Source organism: Thunnus albacares, chromosome 8 (genome assembly GCF_914725855.1).
Source record: "Thunnus albacares chromosome 8, fThuAlb1.1, whole genome shotgun sequence".
Classification (NCBI taxonomy): Eukaryota; Metazoa; Chordata; class Actinopteri; order Scombriformes; family Scombridae; genus Thunnus; species Thunnus albacares.
In genome coordinates this window covers 28,168,967-28,189,974 of record NC_058113.1, presented here as the reverse complement: position 1 = coordinate 28,189,974, position 21,008 = coordinate 28,168,967, and the positions used below count along the sequence as shown (strand labels likewise).

The window sequence follows — 21,008 nt, the reverse complement described above, 5'->3', positions numbered from 1 at the left end:
TTGTGTGTGTGTAAACGTGCTGAGTGAATAGGAGAGAATGATAAAAGACAAAGAGGGTGAGTGAAGAAAGGCGAGCGAGTGTGAGAGAAAAAAAAACACTGCTAAGATATTTACAGAGGTAGAAACACAGAAAGAGAGAGAGAGAGAGAGAGAGAGAGAGAGAGATAAGGAAGAGTAAGAACCAAGGTAGAGCGAGGGAACAGTCAAGATAAAGAAAAAAGAAAAGGATACGAGCTGGAGATGGAAGCAGGGAGAAGGGAATAAGATCAAATTAAGGAGAGACAGCGGGGGGAAAGCAAGGAGAGAGTGAGACAGAGAGAGAGAGAGAGAGAGAGAGAGAGAGAGAGGCTTGGTTGACACATAAAACAAAGATGAGACACCTATAGAGAGAGAGAGAGAGAGGTATTTGTGGGAGAAGAGGCTGTTGCTGGAAAATGTAGATAGACACCTCGGAGAGAGAGAGAGAGAGAGAAAAGAAAGAAGAGTGTGGAGGGGCCAGAGAGGAGGAGGAGGAGGAGGAGGAGGAGGAGGAGGAAGACAGAAGAGGAGGAGGACGAGGGAGGGGAAGAGCTAAAGAGGAGGGGAGGGGACGCTAGAGGCAAGGGAGGACCAGTACGAGGAGAGAGAGAGAGAGAGAAAGAGAGAGAGAGAGAGAGAGAGAGAAGCAGATACGGGGGTCCACAGACAGCAGCGGCGTGCAGAGTGCAGCATGCAGACTGGCCATTGACGCTGCTGTTGGATTGAACACACATGCACAGACACACACACCCCTGAGGAGTGTATGAGACATGCCCAGGCTGCTGTACATGGACACACACACACTGGCAGGGCACCAGAGAGGAAATACAGCAGAACCCCGAGCCTGAGGAGCTATGGAGAGCAGCATGTTTTTTGGTAAGTGTGTGTTTGTATTTATATATCATTATGTGTGTGTGTAGTGTTTACGTGCATAATCTCATCCTCGTGTGTGTGTGTGTGTGTATGTGTGTGTGTGTGTGCAGATATCTCTTATTTAATGTTCTCACTTGTTCTGGATACTAAAAAAGCATGAAAAAGAAGAAGCGCTGGCTTCCGTTAAAGGAAAAGAGTGTGAAGTTACACACATAGGAAAGCAGTGGTTTTATGTGTGTGTGTGTGTTCATGTGCTTTATCACAGTCAAATGCAGAGTATAGGTGCACACACTCTTCCCCTCCTCTGAACATGTGTGTAATTGTGTTCCAGCCTGCCTGTTACTTGTTCTGGAAACTCATAGAGATGGATAGGAGAGCTCGTTGCAGTTTCAGCTAAATAATAAATAAAAAGAAAGAAAGAAAGAAAGCGTGAAGTTGCACACAGAGGTCTCCTAAAAATGTTGAATGAACCTGCTCACCCGTGCAGATAACCCCCTTTTCATGCTCATGTTCTGCTTTATTAGACCAAGTCCCAGGTGACTGGGTTGAATCCAAGCTTTGCATTTCATTGTTGCTGTTTGACCCACTGACAGTCTGTAGGAAGTTCGGAGATGCCGTGTCTTGAGAGCCACTTTATATTCCGTGTAGGATATTTAGAGGAATCTAAGAAGGGCCCCTTCCATTAGTTTTTATGGAGGAGGCTTAGGAAGACTTAATGCGCGAGCGGCTTCTCGTCAAGTGCTCTTCTCACGGCTGGCTTACAGTCACATCGGAGGAATAATTACACAGGGATCCAGAGTTCTGAGGGGGTGATTTGTTAAATGAAAGACTCTCTTTTTTATCCCGGGGATTAAAGTGATCTGAAGTTACAGACCGTGGCTTGTAAGAGCGAGAAGGATTTTCTCTTGTTATGCCATACACAGAGGAGGGTTGGGTGGGTGTGGGGGGAGGGGGGGTGGTGGTGGTGGGGGAAGAAGGAGCTGGGAGCTTATAAATGAATAAGCTGTCAGGTGCAGAGACAGCTTCAGCTCTTCCAGATCCACAGCTGATGTCGGTCAGGTGTGCAGCTTTTGGAAAGCAAAGAGAAAATAAAGGTGATGCGGGTCTGGTTGGATGGATGGGTTTTGAAATTGGCCCTGTTTAACGCAAAATCATGAGAAGTGAAAGTGGAGAAGCTTGCCAGCCAACAGTTCAGGCAGGTTTTTTGTGGTTGGTGATGCTTGTTTTGTCTGTATTTTATACTCATGTCATGTCGTAAAAGAATAATAAAAAAAAAGAAAGAACATCTTATCTGCACCGCTCAGTGTGAAACAAAAAACACAAGAGGAGTAAAGGTCATCTCTTTGCGTACAGGATGTGCGTCGTTTTAGCATTTATGAATGCAATCCTGAGTGCACAACTGCACTGCACAGAGAAAATAGATGGCATCTCTTAAAAGATTAATAATGCTGTTTGTTCACCAGCTCTGCATGGCTGCTATTTAACTAGAACATGTTTCCTGGTAAAGTGAATTATATCAGGTGACATATCATGAGAAGAGCCCGCAACATTCTTTGCGAGACTTCTTCAAAACAAGATACCGAAATGGAAAAGTAAAAAATGAACAGATGAAAAAGGAAACGTCCCTCCGCATTATAAGCTGTCCGCATACATCAAAACCAGCCAGTAAAGGAACCGTAACCCAGCAGGCTAATAGGTCTTGAGTGTGTGGTGCAATCATACAAGCTATTAGTGTTGTTGAGTCAAAGGCCCAGAGGAAATATATCCGCTGTGTCTGGCTTTGCGGTTGGCGTTTAGCAGCATGTAAACGTCTTTTTGGTTAACCTCAGATTACAGAGCGCATGGGAAGTGATTGTTGGATCCGTTTCAGAGACAGCTGTGTTTATTAGTGAGCTACACTCATGACAGCAGCCAGAGCTACAGTATACTAATCTGAAGGGGTTGGAGGCGGTGTGCGTTGTGTAGCTCGGAGCCAAATGCCACACGCTGGTGAGATTTATGGAATTTCATAAGAACATAGAGTTTATCTCGGAAAGGTTAATTGGAAAATCAGTGAAAGTGTGGCTTTCAAAAAATAAGAATGCTTTAAATCTCCCCTTTGTACTCACTTTGTTCATTATAATTGGGGTGAAATGATTTTATCCTCTCCGCTTGAAGGAGAGTGCTGATCTCAGAGCATGTTAAGGGTCACGGAATACAATCAGTAAAAACACAAAGGTGTTAATCACATCTGTATCGTCATCAGCATATGAATGACTTTCAGTGGAATTCAGATTTATCTAATAATTGGATTTATATTTGCTGAGGGAAATGGAAGTCTGTGCGAGAGTGATCCACTTATTTTGAGGCTCTCAGGCTGCGTGGACTCTCAGCCTCTGGACAGATCTTATCGGAGGAGCAGCCAGGTTCAGGACACTAAGAGGAGGCGGAGGTGGAGGAAAGCGGCACAAGATGATTAATTATTAATGCCAGTCGGCGTCCTCCAGACATCATTTTTACTCTCTCCCTCTCTCGATATACTGCCGCAGGAGTAAAAACGCTTGAGCCCAGATAAGTGAATCTTTCAGGAAGGGCAATGCAGAGGACAGTCTGAGGCACGCCACGATACAGTAGCCAACCACATCCTGTCCAATGAGTTGCTCTTAACATCTCGTACTGTACAGTTCGTGTTGCATCATTAAACTCAGCCTCAAAGAGAATGGGTAAACAAAGGCCAGTGGGGAAAAAAAACTTTCATCAATTCTGATCTGTTTCAAATGTTTCCAGAAGTCAGATCCCATTTCACTTGCATCACTGCATCATTACATTTCTGGGAAAAGCAGGCAAAAAAAGCATCTCCAAACGCCCCAGGTTCAGTGTGGGTCAACTCATTTGTAGTAATTTGATTAATTAAAGTTTATTTTAAGGATATGCACCCCTAATGCACAATATCAACTGACACGATGAGGGCTTTAAAGCTGTACTTTAACAGTTTTGTTTGGCCTCTTGGAGGAAGAACTCCACAACAAGTTAAAAGTCTCTGACGAGTATTATGGTCTTACAAAGTTGACATGTGTTAACAAACACATCCTGTAGACACAGAGCAACATTAGCATTCATCTAATGAATGTAAGAGCAATATTCACTTTCCTTTTAGCTCTGTTTTGGCATCCACCATCTCCCGTGAAACATATCTGGCACTTAAACTGCTGACACTCCACTAGGTTCACCAGCTAACACGCTAACTTTGTCTTTCTGCCATGTAATGCTGAGCAGGAATAGCGCACAGTCTGTTTTTAGAGATTTTTGGCTAAAATCAGTTGCCTGCTGCTGATGAGAGCAATGAGACTGAACCAATCAGTGAAGTTGTGGGCTGTAAAACCAAAACAATGAGCTGAAAAATGCTAAGACACGATGTGGATGTAGCCCACCTGTCTCTAGTCTAATCAGGGAAGGGCCCTGACTTCTCTGATTCAACTAAATTAATGTACAATAAATAATACTTATTAATACTAATGTTGTCCCGTTTACCTATATAAACTTCTTGTCTTGAGTCCCTTTATTCACTGCTAATGAACTGTAACACACCTTGTTAAGTTATGTCTATCAAATCTACACACTGTATTCCACATTTGAGTGATTAGACTACTGCAATCACTCCATCAACAAACTGTCACTAATATCTATCTCATGTGTTTAAATAACTCTAGTAAAAGGAGCAAACAAACATCACACTGGAATCATTTATTAGAAACAATGAATTTCTATTATTTACTTTTGTAAAATGTATCAAAATAAACAAATTAAATAGAATTTAGTCTCCTTGAAATTTCACTTTTTCTTTCCTTTCAATAACTTGAGTTAAAGTAATAATTCTCTTCAACTGGAGCAAAACACAACACAAATGAAATGCAGATTACCTCAAATTTAAATTGGCAACAGAAATCAGTGCGCCCACACTCACCAAGCACACACACACACACACACACACACACACACACACACACACACACAAGAATGCAGATATTAAAATAAAAACCTGTTGCAGGCCTGATTCGACACTTGGGAGCGGAGAGAGTGGTACCTTGGTTACTAATTCTGAGTCCAATCCGCAGCTTATACCGGTGTCTTGGTCTCTGATGAGGAACAAGATGGCATGCAGATGTTCAAAGATGGCGTCGTCTGTCCTGTGTAGTCAAAGGAACTCTGAGTATTGACTTGGTAGCTTGTAGCGCTAACTGGTAAATCTTCAGGGTTTCCACGTTGCGTAGCATAAGCTGGGTTAGCTATACAGTAGCTGGAGTCCATTCTCTTTGTTAATGAATGCTAACAAACTGCACTCGGTTAGCTAATGAGCTAATATACAGACGTGAACAACTGTACAACACACTTAAAGTAGAAATGTCTTCAGCTGCTTGTAGCATGAGAATCCTGACGAAGACTGTCAAGAAGATAATTTAAGACTGTGTTCACCCTGCAAGCCTTAGTGCTCACTTTGGATTTATTGCTCAGATCTGTTTTTTTTGTTTGTCTGTTCACATTATTTTTTAAATGTGGCCAATATCAGATTCCACTGTGAACTGGTCACAGTCTTGAACTGACCTTCGTGCGGAAAAAGAACAATAACAAAGACGTCATATGCAGCATGCTGTCATATGAGGCCACTGAAGTCAACGTTTACAGTTTAATTTGTAAGTTGCAATGCAAGCCAGCGAATTTGTGAGCAGATGATAACCAGGACAAGCATGAGAAGAAAGACAAATTTTTAATGATGACTATGTGTGGAGCGATGGCCACTACTTCTGTACAGAGGTGTGTGTGGATGCAGAGTCGGAACCAGGAGTGGTGGGATCGTGATGCGAATGGCTTCACACAAACAGATGTCATCCAAACTTTCAGGATGCCAGGGCTACTTTTAATCTGTCAGCACCTCTCCGCAAGACTCTCGCAGCAAGACACTCAGTCCAGGCGACCCATCTCACTGAGAAAGTGTGTAGGAGTTGGGTCGTATTGGCCGGAGTGACGTAAAAGTCGCATGAATTCCGATATGACTGTTCAGACTGAGGTCGCATTGCAAAAAAACCCCCAAAAAACAGACCTGTATGTGATTTAAGACCACATATAAAAGTGTCCCAAATCAGAATTGAAAAGATCAGGTTCCATGTGATTTGTGCTGTTCACAGAGTTATGAAAAAAACAGATCTGAGTCACATAGGAGCAAAAAAAAAATTGGATTCAGGCCACTTTCAGTCTGAATGTAGCTGTAAACACTGACTACATACTTGTTTGTATTAACTACCCACATGTCGCGACACTCAATGACCAGTATTAAACTTGCTCTTGAATACCACTTCCTGTTTCTACTCTTCACATTGTATCTTTTTACACGTATCTATTTCACTGCACCTTTTAATCTTTTATGAAATGAGCTTTTTTAACCATTTATGATGTGTCTTTTAACCTTCATTAACTTTCTTTTAACGTCAGCTTTATTACAATGTATGGTATTTTTAACATGGTTACAAAGAGCTGAGAGGAACAGCACAGTTAGGTGATATATAAGCGACATCTTTCACATTACACATAGTCATTTGATTAACTGTCAGGATAAAAATATTTATTAGTGCAGCTTTAATGTTATCCTGCTTTGGTACCTGATTTTGACGTTGCCCCGGTGTCAAATTCCAGTTTCAAGACTTTCATTATTTCAGTAGCGTTCTTATATGTTGCATATTCTGAAATTAATTTGTGTTTAATCAAATTACCAGCAAGCCAGGTCCAGGTCATGCATTTGAATCCAGTACAGAGAAGAAAAGGAATGAGGTTAATCAGGGGTCCAGATGGTCATTTTTGCACTGAGGCCCACTTGGAGGTTAATCATGGAACGATCACATTGCATTTTATGATTTATATTTTATTTAAATATCTAGTTTTTAGCAGAAAGTAAGCTCTTTGCAGCTTTCTGTGTGGCCTAAAATACAAATCTGTGCTTCAGTTTTACATAGACAAACATTTTACAACCTCAAATACTCATGAAAGTCGCATTTAGCCATCGCATATATTTGCTGTGAGTGCCTGCATGAGAGGCTCATAGTGAGAAGTCTTCATTCAGTTACAAGACTGCATTCACTTTGTAAACAGAGCACTACTGGGGTGATTCTGGGACATACTGGTATATAAACAGGCTTCTCATTCAAATTATGTTTCGTATTCTAATTGTTTGCCTTGAACTTGTTTCAGTTCATTTCATTTTCATCATCTCAATAAATGCTCCTGACAGAAACACAGAAAATAGGACCTGGCTGCTCTTTTTCCACAGTTTTATGCTGCCTGTGCCGAGTTCCCAGGCTGCTCAGAGAGTCTTCTACCACATATTTTAATGACTGTCACCTGCTGACCTTTCAGCGTACAGTGACTCTCTTGAACGAGTTCCTGAGCGACTCGTTATGCAAAATAGATGGCAATGTCAGCTGCAGAGACTCAGCCCACCTGGGCCTAGGCGTCACAATGCAGAAGCTGCCAACAGCTCAAATATTAACATTTGTTAGCCGAACTCAAGTCAAATATTGACACCTCTAACAAAGTGATAATTATGGATGCCATCTGTGCATTTCTACCGGAGCCTGTTGTGCTGGAGTATGATGAACTCAATGTGATGCTCAGGGGTTGGGGTTAAAGTTTAGAATAGCAGCCACGGGCTCATTTTCTCTCTCCGCCTTATATTTTTTGCACTTTTGCTGGTGGTGACAGATGATCAGACTTCAGAGAGTTTGAAACACTAACCCCTGCTGCAGGCTGGAATGTGCTTTTGGTGTTTGGGCATGTTGGTTGGATCACTATTGTTGTTCTACCTTTCACAACAGGAGAAAAAAAAAGAAAATCAATTTGTATCTCAAACAGTGTGAGGTTTAAGAGGATGTGTGAGGTTAGAACAGGTTAAATCCAGTAAGCAGTAGACGCTGTGTCCAGTGGTACAAAGAAAGTACATTTACTCAGGCGCTCTACTTACAGTAAGTACAAATATGTACAAATCTGTACTTTATATCCATTTTACATATCAATTTCATGGTTCTTTATACTTCTACTTTACTACATTTCAGAGGGAAATAATTCACTTTTTGCTCTACTCTACTTTATTTATCTGACAGCTATGTTTACTAGTTACTTGGATACTCAGATTTCCATACAAAATATATATTCAGCTTATTAAATATGATGTTTTGCCATAGATTACACTACCAAACAGTACATAAGGTGGGAATATTTGCTCTACTTTGCCAAGTTGCAACATTAAAATGCTTCTGACATGCTAAAGTCAGCTGAGGTAAAGTTTTTAATTTAGGACTTTTACTTGTAATGGTGTATTTAAACTATGGAATTGCTTGTTTTTACTTAAACCTGCATTAATTTACTTCTTTGCCACTTGGGGTCAGCACAACAAGCTCTATTATCGCCTTATAAAGCTGATATGGCTAACGACTGCCTATTTAAAAATCCAGCAGACAACATTAGCATTCATTTGGAGTCATGTTTCTGGTCACCTGATGAATCTTCTTTTAGCTCTGTTTTGTTCTCCACCAACTCCGGAGGGAAATATCTGGCTCTTTAGCTTCTAAATGCTCCACTATGTTCACCAGTTAGTTGCTAACTTTTATCTAGTGCACAATGTGGCTTTATCAGAGCTTTTTTTAGCAAAAACAAGCTGCCAGAAACATTGATGAGGGCTGTCAAAACATTAAAGTTGCAAGTGTAAAACTAAAACAATGATCTGAAAGACTCTAAAAAGCTCTGTAGGTTTGAGGGGAACTGCAGAGTCGGGTGATAATTCTCTGCAGGTTCGTCACTACAAGCGACACCTTTCACACACATAATAGGTTGACCCATTATTCATCCAATAATATTGATTAGTACAGCTTTAAGCAAAGTATCTGTACTCCTTCCACCACTAGCCTTGTCAATAGAATGACAAGACTTTATTGTTATTTCTATTTCAACAGAACAAATCACCTCTGTGTGATGTTACCGAGTAGAAAACTCACAGACTTCCGCCACGGTGACACATCAGATTTCATCCCCTATCAATCAGCAAAGCCAAACATGACCCCCTTATCAAACAAATTCACATTTCAGTTCGTCACTCTTCATCCCGCTGCAGACTATATATCCCAAACATCAGCCCCGATGTGTCTGAACCGGCTGTTTTGACTGTGCACGTCGGACTGATGAATGGTGGATCTAGCTGAGCGTGAGGTGAGGCGTGCCTGTGGGCTGACGTCAGGCCCGGCATGTCGAGAGACGCTACAGTTGGATGATCTCCACAGAAGGACATGCTTTGTTAAAGTTGGGACTAGGACGTGCCTCCACATGAGAGACGGCATGTGTTCTTTTTCCAACAGATGGCAGCGCTCCGGCGACTGGAGGGAGAAGACAGAAGACAGAGTGAGAGAAGGGGGGGGGGGACAGTCTGTGGTTTTTCCCCTCTTCTCTTCTTTATGACTTTTGCTTTTTATTTACCCCTTACCACTGCCTAGGGACCGAAACGAGGCAAACCTTGTTTTTATTTGTCTCAAGTCGGTGGTTTGATACTGTATGTGCCAGCGCTTTAGAGTCATACTGGCCCGGAGCTCCACTGTTGTTAAATGTGCAGCGATAAAAAAAAATCATCCCTCTGGTCCTCATTACAGCTTTGCGAAATGGCTTCTTTAATTCCTAATGTTTTGGAAGGCTGCAACGGTTTTCTCTGCCCTTTTTTTTCCGTTTTTTTTTTTTTTTGATCCCACCGTGTTGAAACCAACCTTGTGCTGTTTCCAATTCGTGGTTTATAAAGCGCTCTGCTGGCGTGGCACACTCACATGACAATAAAAGTGAAGTATTTACTTTTGTTTTTCCTAGAGATTTGTGGGCCAGGCCATTGAATCATCTCATAAGACACACTGCCTGCCGCAGTCATTCCACAAAGACTATTTATGGGGACAATTTCAGAATGAGAACATCTGTTTCGGAGAGATAAACATCATCGCATCATCACGTTGTGGTCATCTGCATGTACAACTTATTCTCAGTGCACATTTTTTGGTCTGATTGTGATTACAAGAAGAAATTGAATTCAGTAAATTCACAGCCTGCAGCCAGTGAATCACACACTTAATCTTTGAGATGATTAACGGTAATAGACACCATTCTTTGAACCATGGTGGTGGTAGAAGAAGTAGTCAAATTGGTAAGTGTAAGTAGCAGATTATGCAAATACTCCATCACAAGTACATGACAAGTCCTGCATTCAAATGCACAAATATTAGTAAAAACAGTAAATAATAAAGCTTAATGAAATACTTACTGTGAAAAAGTTACATGCTGTTGTATTGATAATGAAAACCTGCAGACATGAAATAAAATTTGATGAAAATTTAAAGAAATAACATCAATTTTGTTACTGAATATTAAATGTTTTTGCAGTAAAAGAATCCCCAGAAACGTGTGAGATTCAAGTTTATTATCCAACATGGTTCCATCCTTGACTGGGATCAGTATTAGTGACAAAACAATTCCAACTCAAGGTCCCCCAAACCAGCTTTTTCCAGACCTTCCAAACACATCTCATGGTCGCATCTTTCTCACGGTTTTCAGCTCGACACGTGGTTGAAATCTCCAAAGGGTTGACTAGGAACCATTGGTTGACATTATTGTTCCACAAACATTGGACGGCGATGTGAAAGAATGAAAATCCCCCAAAGTGTGGATAGGAAATTAGATTATGAAGTTCTTGGAATAAAACTCAAGAAAAAACTAGTAAAAGATTTTTTTTTTGTTGCTTTTAAATAATAATGATGATGATGCCTAAAAGGTATCAGATTGAAAGTTTGGTTAAAGCATAAAAGTAGCTATATATTCCTTTAAAGAAAGTGAGATCTCTGGCATTAATATTGTATGCACAAATGCACAGTTAAAGAAATGACTTACACATATAAGATGATACACAATGTGAAGGGGCAGTGAGATACGGGCAACACATCAAACCCTGAAGGTTCAGTTGGATGTGAACTGTAAGATTTTGGCTCAAGCATCTCTCCCGGTTACTGTCTGTGGTTCAACACATTGCCTTCGCTCTCCCTCCTACAGGTAACACATGTCAAAATGGCCTCATGCCTGCCCTGATGCGTCCCACCCTGCCTGCCGTCCAGACCTCACTGGGCATGAAGCAGTTTCTCCCGTTTCCATTGGATACGGCTTCAGCGGTCAGCCTCTTCCCAGGATTCAACACTGTGAGTGCAATACTTATCTCTCGTGTCATGTGATCCGCCCGCCGGGTTTTCACAGGCTGTTTGAACGTCACTTAAGGTCACGTTGAATGATAACGTGCTGTGATTTGAGTAGCAGAGAAGAGTGAATTTCGTGTTTTTTCCCAACCTTTTAGATTCCGTATCTTTATCTCAAGTCCCTACTTATTTCTAAAATCTACATATTCTCCAGATACATGTTTATTTAAAGCTGTTATCACTGCCTTAGAGCTACAATAACCAGCTTTTAACTTCAAGGCAGTGAAGTCCGATCTTCCTCAACCTCATTTGGTTCATGTACCTATTTGTCCTTTTATAAAATGCTCTCTTTCATAGTTACCAATAAAACACCTTATTAAGATGATGCTTTTATAGCTTTAATGCAAAAGTTGTAAAATTGAAAGGAACATGTTTAATGGTGTTGACGCTCCACTTGAAATAGATACATCTATCTGTGAGAGAAATGTATGATTTGTTAAACACTACTGATTTTATGGGCACAAGACAGAAACTATGAAGATCTCAGTGTATTTGTATTACAGATATCATGTAATTTCTCTTTTAGTAGTGCAAGAATTAAGAGAAGCACTAATGGAAAATGATTGTTACTGTGATAATGCGCTCGTTCTCAGAAAGTTTGCATATTGTACTTTATCTTGGTGATTTATGGACAACTCTGCCTTTAGGCTCAAAGACCAAAACTCATTTCTCTTCGTGGAATTTGGCCGCAGAGTACAACTCCTCTCCTTGTTAACATCTGTTTCTTTTTTAACTCAACCACAGAAAACACAGTTAGCCGTAGAAAATTTGAAAACACGTTGGCATCTCATCGGTCTGTCCAGAATGTGACAAGCATTAATCTTAAAAGTCAAATAAGTGCCGGAGCATTAAATGTTTCTTTGAAAACAGCCATTTGTTACAGAGTGATTTTGGGTTCGTCTTCTTTGGCAAATTCTCAGAGCGATGGAAGTGTTTACAAAGGTTAGATTGACTACTTTAACCTAATCCCATTATGAATGTGCTCTAGATTACCTGCAGGTACAACAAACAGAAAGAAGTTTGGTTTTATTCCAGAGTCCATTAGACTTCTGAACATCCACAGTACAAGAAAATGTTCAGTTTATCTCCTGTATAGACTGCAAAATTCACTTACACTTTTGACACTTCAGAGAGAATATGTGCCTCTGTGGTGTTATATATTGTTGGCTAGCTACAGACCGACCACTGCCGTTAATCCTTATGTATTTTAACTCTTTCTAACGTTGTCATATTGGCTTCGTGTGTGTGTGAATGAATGATTCGCTTGCCTAAAACTGCCCCCCCGAGAGACGATTAGAGTATTTTGAATGTAATTGAATTCAGTTGAATTGGAAACATGCTCCATGGTTCACTAAACTGTCAGTTGGATACTGCGGCGCTTATATGTGTCATGAGGTTGACCGGGCAATATGTTGACTCATAAAAGCTTACATATGTTCATGTAAGTGAAGACTTTTATCTTGATGTCATTCAAACCACGTTCGTTATTGTAACCGTGGTTTCGGGTTTGCTTAATTATATGTATAAAACAGACAACCGGAGGCACATCGCAGGATCAAATATGTTATATTTCTTCCTGTTGTCATGTTTTTCTTCACTTCTTCTTTTCTATTCTCATGACATTATAGGTATACTATTTATCTATTGCTATTTTAATGTGAAAAACATTCCTTCACGTTTTAAAATGTGATATAATCCATTTGGAGCGCATGTTTTTCAACAGAGGTGTCACATCTCAGAGACATACTTTTTGATTGGCCATTTCTTCAGTATTGATAACCCATACAAACAGCTTTCTGAAATGCAACGGAAGCATGTGGCTGCACAGACCTTATTGGATTTGCAACCGGTGAGGCGCTACCTTTTAAATGGAGCACTCACCCGATGTGCACTTACTGTACCAGGACTCATGTGTACACTCGTAAGGATCTATTGATTTTCTTTTTGAAAGTAGAAAGTAATTATGAGGAAATATGTGGCCTCGCGCGGTTCGAATCAGCAAGGTCATCAAAAAAATACGATGACTCCTAGAAAAAAGTAAAACCCTGACAGATAAAAGCCTAAAAGATTTTTTTTTTTTTTTTTCTGTGTCTTTCTTTTGAATTACGGGGATAGCTCAATTTAAAGTCTGCTGGAAAGGGAGGTTGAAATATGGCACACAGCTGGAGAAGAGTGAGAAAAAAAAAACACGCACTTGAAGTGGGGGGAAAAAAAAAAAATCGGGGACATCACAGAGAAAAACCCAGATAACCCACGAGAAGACAGATTGTTTCTGCAATGAGAGTTTCATGAGAAAGTTCAGGAATACTGCGTCCCTTTTCTTGCCCCGTCTAATCTGTCTTTAACAGATAATGAGTAATGCACTGGGAAGTTTCCAAATGGTGGAAAGCTGATACTAGATTAACACAAAGTAATCACCTCTCGCTCTCTGTCGCACAGACGCCTCGCCGCTTCCCGCTTTTTCAACCCTCTGATTTTCTCTCTCAGCCTTTTTCTGTTTCCCCCCTCTCTCTCTCACAAACTTTTTCTCTGAGGTTTCCTAATCACCAGCCGAATGTGGTGCACTTATAAAGCAGGAGACGTTACCAGAAGCTTTATAAAAGGGTTCATACACAAGTTGCTGCTCTACATTCTGTTATGCTGCCTACACAAGCCCCCTTTTTTGCAACGCTTTCATCACTCGTGTAAGTTTGGTTTCAAGGGAGCAACAAAGGAGGAGGTTTCACTTTAGGTGTCATGCAGCGGGTGGCTTGCTGTGTAGGAAAAGATGTTTTACAAATCATATAAACAGTGCAAGTACAAAACATTTGGTACAAGTAAAAGTAAAATAGCTTAAGTAACTAGGAGGTTTTTTTTTTGCTTTCACATCAGCTAAAGGAGGAAAGAAATGAGAACAGAAAGAAGGAAATAAGACAAGAAGGTGATTGGAAATCTAAAAGAAGGAAGGGAAAAGGGAAAAAAAGGATTAAAGGGAAAAAGATAAGGATATAAAGACAGACGGAAGAAAAAGAAACAGAAAAATGATGATATCGGTGATATTTGATAAGCTTATCTTATGTTAAATGTAAAACACGGAGTATAAAGTACAATATATTCCTGTGAAATGTGGTGGAGTTTAAGTATAAAGCTACACAAATGGAAATACTAGCATTTGAAGTATGTAAATAACTTTCCACCTCTGCATATGCACGATATTGCTTCAATCAAGCAATTTATTAGAAGTTGCAAATCTCTGATTCTAATTGTGCACAGAGACCAAACAGCTGTTCGATTAAGTGCAGCAGATTTTTTGATTTACAGATCACGACGAAGCTGGTTTCCATCTGTACTCCCACTGAAAGAACACACTTGTATCTGCTGAGATGAGGTCAGATTTGCTTACGTGCCTCCGGGGCCCAATAAACATTTATGCTCCCTTATTCAAAAAAAATACCCAATGATTCTATAGATGATGATGACAGTTCTTCCATTAACGCACTGCAGCAGCGAGAAGTCACTTCATCCTGGCGAGATTCACATTATTATAGGCATTTTTTTTCAAATGTGGTGGAAAAGAAAACAGTAAACATTGAAAGTGTGCGCGTGTCCACACCTGCATGAAATGGAACTAACAACAAAGTCTCTTGTCGTTGCCTTTGTGCAATCTTGTTCTACGCTGAGTGACTGACAAAATCAGAAGTTCTTAGCCGGAGGGAAAGAGAAGAAGTTTGTTATCCCACCGCATTCTCTCTCTCTTTCTCTCCCTCTCTTTCTCTCTTGCTTTCTTTCTTTCTTTCTTTTTCCCTCAGTGAGGCATACAAAAAAAATGTGGCTTCAGGACATAAAAAAAGACATCATGCATGTAACTACATGAGCACAGAAGCACAGGGGGTAAAAAAAATAAAAAAAAAAAAAAAGGTCTCTCAGGAGACTTCAGTTCAAAAGGAGCTTTTAGACAAACAAGATGATGTAGTGCAGAGCAGAGCGGAGGAGAGGATTGGAACATGTAGTGATCCTGTTTTTATTCCCAGGTGTTGAGCGGTGTATGAGCTACTTTAGGTATGCTTCTGTTCCTTCACCCTTAACAACACGAGAGCAGAACTTACTGACCTTTTGATTTTTTTTTTTCATCTTCATTTAGTCATCTATCTGCCGGCTATAAAAGACAGAAACGTGTGATATAACAATATACCAATATAACATTTTAACGAAATATCTGCAGAGGAAGCTTTAAAATCTTTTGTTGTATTTGGTTGTTGTGGGTAATGTTTCACTTCACTCAGCAGGATCATTTTAGATTTACAGGATTTTTGCATCCATGCGATGAAGTATCTCAATTTTGGTTTTGGTAGGTTTGTTCACTGGATTAGACACAAACTACGGAGCCAGTCGGAGTCAGAGTCATGGAGAAAAACAAAAACTAATTCATATACACAAATTAACAAAACATGATCTCAAATTAATAATTTGTGTGCACTAATTACTAAATGGTGTTCACACGTTACATAATTCACACTCTTGAATTGATCATTCGTATGCAGAAATGAACAGAACTGATGATATTGTTAACATTTTGACATATATCCACATCTCTGTCCAAAATCAAAACAAAAGCATTGTCTATGTACTGACAGCTGTTTTATCTCACACAGCACCTATTCAAGCTCAGATTTTGTGCGCATGAATTAGTTATTTTCTCTCCAAGTCACCTGCAATTTAATATATTGCACAATATATGCTTAAAAACTAGAGTCGGGGGATTTTTTTCACTGTGTCAGAGAGCCCAACACTCTAATCAGCACTCTTGATTGTCCTATAGATAAATATATCAGTGATATATTTAGTTGACATTAATCAAAACTTTTGCAATAAGAAATACTGGCTCGTCTGCTTTAACATTCCTCACTCGCTTTCATATAATTAAGGAACAGATTCAGGCTTTAGCTTGTTTCACTCCAGGGTCAGAATAAGGATTTAGGACAACTACAATGAAGTCAAGACCAACAATGAAAAAACAAGTCATGATTCATTGCATCCGCTTGTTGCTGTTGGGTGAAAGACTGAAGAATTCCTCAACTATTAGAGAAGCAGTTTAATCCCTTAACTGAGATGAAAACAAGGAAATTAATCACAAAAATTTAATCATTCCTCAACAGTTTTGACTTTTGAACCAAAACATATGTGTCACAATGTGTTGCTGTTGACCCGCTTTGAGAGTAAACATCGGGACACTTGGATGCGTCGAGGGTAGCACATTGCAGTACTTTGCGAGGCGAAGAGTCCAGTTCACAGTAAAAGAAACAAGAGAGTGACCCGTGAAGAACTTTTTTTGGGGATTGCTCTGCAACTTTCAATTGATTCAATCGCAGAGGAGTTATTGAAATTGCCACCTTGAAAGAAATGGAGAAAACCAGAAAGAAAAAGGGGGGAAAAAATGAAAGAGAACTCAACAGGAACCGGTGAGTTTTGGAGTGTAATGAAAGAGAAAAGTGAAAGGGGGGGGGGATAGTAGTTTCAGTTTAACAGAGCAGGGAGGAAGGGGTGGCGGCGTGTGGAGGCGAAGGTGTATGTGTGTGTGTGTGTTGGGGTTGTCTTTCTTTGGCTCTGAAAATAAGATCTATCTTGCCTGGAGCCTACATTTGTCTTGGAGAAACAATACAAACTCCATTTCCCCCTGCAAAGTAATCAGGAATGTGATTTATCGATTGTGCGTGCAGATCTGCACGCTGGGAAATTGCTTTGTAGTCCTGCAGCAGCAGTGACACACAGGCCTCAGTCTGCACTCACAAAAGCATCACAGTCCATTTCAATGTGTGCCCACCCCCTCTAAGTCAACGTTAGCATCAATGGCTGTAATGGAAATGTGCTCTTTGAGAAAGCACATAACACAGTGAGCTGCGAGGTGGGAGGAGGAGGTATTTTAGGCATCCGGGGTTTCTGGAAGTAAAAGGCCTGTTCATTTTCTGTATCGATGATGTAACGTGAGAGACAGTTGGAACGCTTCCAAAGTAATCACCACAAACAGATTTGTTCAGCGATTCAAATAGGTCTGTTGTTGCGCTCATTAATGGCTGTTTCCTCCGGTCGAAGAAATAATTGAGCTTTGTAGGCCAGATTGAAATTGAAGACTTTACCTCCTGTGTAGCAAGCTACGGAGCTATATCCATAAAAATAGCAACAGAAAAATGGCAACAGATGATATCAACACAGCTGTACAAGTTGTTTCAAAAAATAAAGACTCTCAAATTGGCAAATTTCTTTGATTGCTGCAAAAAATATTAAGTAAACTACTGTGCCAACTCTTGAATCATAAGTACAAAAAAGGGAGCAGCTGTGTTGCAAAATGTCTGGTTCTTCGATAAGAATCAAAGATACGAGCCTGTGTACACAAAAACAATGAGGAGAGAAGTTAACTGCGACTTCTGAGGTGCATATTGATAGGAAACGTCTAATCATTGAGCTTAAAATTCTGCACATGTGCCACTCGCAGCGAGCGAGAGGTGGAGAGTTCACTTTGTAGAGATGATAATACAGTCAGCAGTTTGAATCAGTTTGGATTATGGGGTCAGTGTAAAATAAATTCAGCAACTATTGTAAACTATGTTTTGACCTCAGTTAATCCCAACAAAGTGTTCTGAATTTACTACAGCTCTTACCTGCTTCCTCCCCATAGCAATGGTGGCTAAAGCTTATCGGTGTTATAGTACTTAAAGATGGCACCATTACCGAAACTCGATTTCTGAGAACGGGTGTTGAAAGGAGACTTATCACCCAACTCAGCAGTTCCCATCAGCTCAATGAAACGTTTTAGCATCTTTCAGCTCACTGTAGCAGTAGCAGGCAGCTGGTGAACATAGTCGAGCATTTAGCAGCTAAAGAGACAAATATTTTCCTCAGGAGACCAAAACTGAATCAGAGGGAGACTGTTGGACTTACTTCCATCAGAAACACCTCTTTAAGTGAACGCTGATGTGTAAATAGGCGACATTTTGCTAACACATTTGCCATATGACGTTATGTTTACTGCTTGTTCTGCTGCCCCCAAGAGGCCAAAAAATATATTAATTCTACTTTAAGCTGAATTCATTAAAAATGATGCTCATAACAAGCATATGTGATCAATTTAATACATGTACTGTACTTCAGAAATAGCTAATCTAATCTAACCCCTATAGATTCTGAATTATCCAAGAGACTCACATGTTTCTATGTGGAGGAACATCAAGGACATCATTAAAAGAAAGCATTAAAATAGGAATTTACAGTGGTTGAAATACATCCAGTCCCAGCCCTCCCACTCTATAGCTTCATCCATTTATTTTGTTGTTGACTCTCAAATGAGAAAGAATGGCTCAAAATAAAAAAGAACAAAGGGTGAGTCAGGGCTGTTTTTCAGACTCCCATTCGACTTACACATGTCCCATAAACATCTAATGGACTCTATAAATTGTATTCCTGGGGTAAACATGCGAGCCCACAAAACGACGGGGAACGATCAAAGCTGGGGTGAGTGGGACCACCGCAATACCAGTCGCCTTCCTTGCAGCGAGTCACACCTGCCGGACTGGAGTGGATTGTGTATCTATCTAATGCCCGGCACAACGGCCCTTATCATTTAGCTCGTGCTCTGGGGCTTTTTAACCCCCTGAACTGAGTGGAAGCTTTATGTTGGCGGAGCTCGTCTTGATGTGTTCTCCCACGATAATATTTCACTCTCTCTGGATAGCTGCCAGCTCACCGCTCTCTCTCCGGTGGAATGCAGAGATAATAGTGGGGAGCTCAAGATGATTTTTTATGGAGGTGCTTGGTGCCAGCTTCCCAAGAGTAGCAGAGTTGATGCTGTAGTCCAGTGTCTCCTCCTTGTCTGAGTCACCTACTGGTACTGTTACAACTCTCAAAGCTCCCTTAAGTGTCAAAATATTGTGAAATTTCAACCGCAGTGTGATAATTGATGAACACTGGGTTTTAAATCAAAAGACAGTGATATATTTTTGTTTCCTTCCTGTGTTTCAGTGTGATCTCTCTGCACGCCAGAGGCTTGGATGTAAGATAGAAATGGAAGACAGGAGCAATCTGTTTTTGCTTATTTGATGGTGTTGTCATGCGCTTGGGGTTCTTTGGAGGCGTATTTCATCTTTAACTGCCCATCTGGTCATCTTAAAACAGGGAATACTACTCAATTTGAGATTCCTTAAAGGTATGTAGTAGATAACAACAGCAATGTGTGTTTTAGTTCATGGGGCTTTGGGTTTGTGAGCGTATCACAGAAAGTGACTGGACTCCTGTAAACAACAGCGAAAGCACTGCCTTTATGAGATGTTCGAGGTTTGAGGTTCATCTAAACTGTCACCTTCACCTCATCATGTGACCAGTTCGTTTAAAACTGATCTGCTGGAAGAAAACCACCGGACTCCGTTAAGAAAAACTGTCTTTTTATATCTTGCATTCATGACCACAAATGTTGAACAGATTATCATAATGCTGACAAAGCTCGGTTGAGGTCGGGATGCTCACAGTTTAGGTTCATTATTGCATATAACTGTGGTTACCCACATGCTGTTAGGTTAAAAATAGAGATTGACTGAGCTGACACGCTGTAATGAATGATGATGACAATAATGAAGACTGTGAGTAGTGCTGGGAAGTGCAAGTGTTTGTGTAGTCTTAATATACCAGTGATAATATACCAATTTTGAGTTTTCCAGTATTGGGCATTGTGCACTTTCAAGCCACCAGAGCACAGGACACACTGACAGTATGCATGGGTATTGTGTTGAAGAAAAAGCAAATATGCTTCATAATAATCACAAAATATTAGGCTGTGTGATACTTACTATGATAATTGTGTTAATGCTACATGCATATTATTTTTACAGTAAATAAAGACAAACCTACCAACTCGTACTTACTGTACATGAATGAATCTGGTGAGGCCAGAAGCCCCCTAGTGGTCTGTTTGGGATGTACGTGAAATGTCAAGGGTAGCGAGTATGTATGAGGGCCAGTATTAGTATCAGCAGCAACCGAGCCGAGTCAGTTCGAGTGGAGTATACGGGCTTGTACGTCAGTGTGTCCACCACCTGCACTGCTTAAAGCAAGCTAAACGTTGTCACACAGTACTCAAGTGACTTTTTAATTCAATTGAAGCTGAGAAGGCAGGCGAAGGGCAAGAGCTTTTGTAAGTGTCAGACTTAAAGAGTACGAGTACATGGCTACTTCCCGGAGGCAGTTTGGACCAGTGCAGACCCAGCACGTTCGATCCCACAAAAGAATCTACATTTGGAATTCATTCATTCATTTTAACTCAGCATTAACTGTGAGATGCAGTTAAAGCTCCCCAAAAGACTATAATATGGAACATATTGAGTTGAAATTGTTTTGTCAGACGACATTTTATTGAATTAGATTACACTGGATTGCACTTCAATGTCAGATGCCTCTGAAAATTGTCCCTCTTCAAAAACATATAAAAGGGAACAAACCCAAATGAACACAGCATGGCATGCAGCACTACATTGTGCAGATTTAGAAAGGAAGAACGAGGCTGCAACCTCTGAAACAGCTCCACACGTGAAAACAGCACATATTGCCTTGATTTTCCAGAGGAATTTGAATCAATTAAATTGAAGATGATTTAAGTGACTCTATTAATTTACATATCCAGCTATTTATTCCTACCAAAAAGATAAAGATCTACCCAAATAAGAAATCGTATGTGACTAAAGATATCAACACCAGAAAAATGGAATTTAAAAATAAAAACTTCGCCAAACTCGAACAGTTGGAAAAGGACTTAAAGAAGAAACTAAGGCAAGCCAAACACGCACGCACACACTGGGACGC

The 21,008-nt window shown here is 40.3% G+C and overlaps 1 protein-coding gene and 1 long non-coding RNA gene across 3 annotated transcripts in view; one reads left to right on the top strand and one right to left on the bottom strand.

Moving 5' to 3' along the window:
* Positions 1–617: 617 nt before the first annotated feature.
* Positions 618–21,008, top strand: part of znf385d (zinc finger protein 385D) — a 79,547-nt gene continuing 59,156 nt past the window's right edge. The window contains exons 1-2 of one of the 2 annotated variants that reach the window (XM_044359855.1): positions 618–894; positions 10,990–11,132. In XM_044359855.1, coding sequence (XP_044215790.1) covers positions 873–894; positions 10,990–11,132 — 165 coding nt within the window. In that variant the 5' untranslated portion in view covers positions 618–872. Of the gene's footprint in view, positions 895–10,989; positions 11,133–19,192; positions 19,363–21,008 lie in introns of those variants that run through there. The other variant, XM_044359856.1, reaches the window with a different exon arrangement.
* LOC122987837 lies at positions 8,517–10,983 on the bottom strand. Its single transcript, XR_006404625.1, has 3 exons — positions 10,831–10,983; positions 10,208–10,246; positions 8,517–9,284 (listed from the first exon to the last, which is right to left on the bottom strand). It is a non-coding gene; the product is annotated as an uncharacterized LOC122987837 (long non-coding RNA).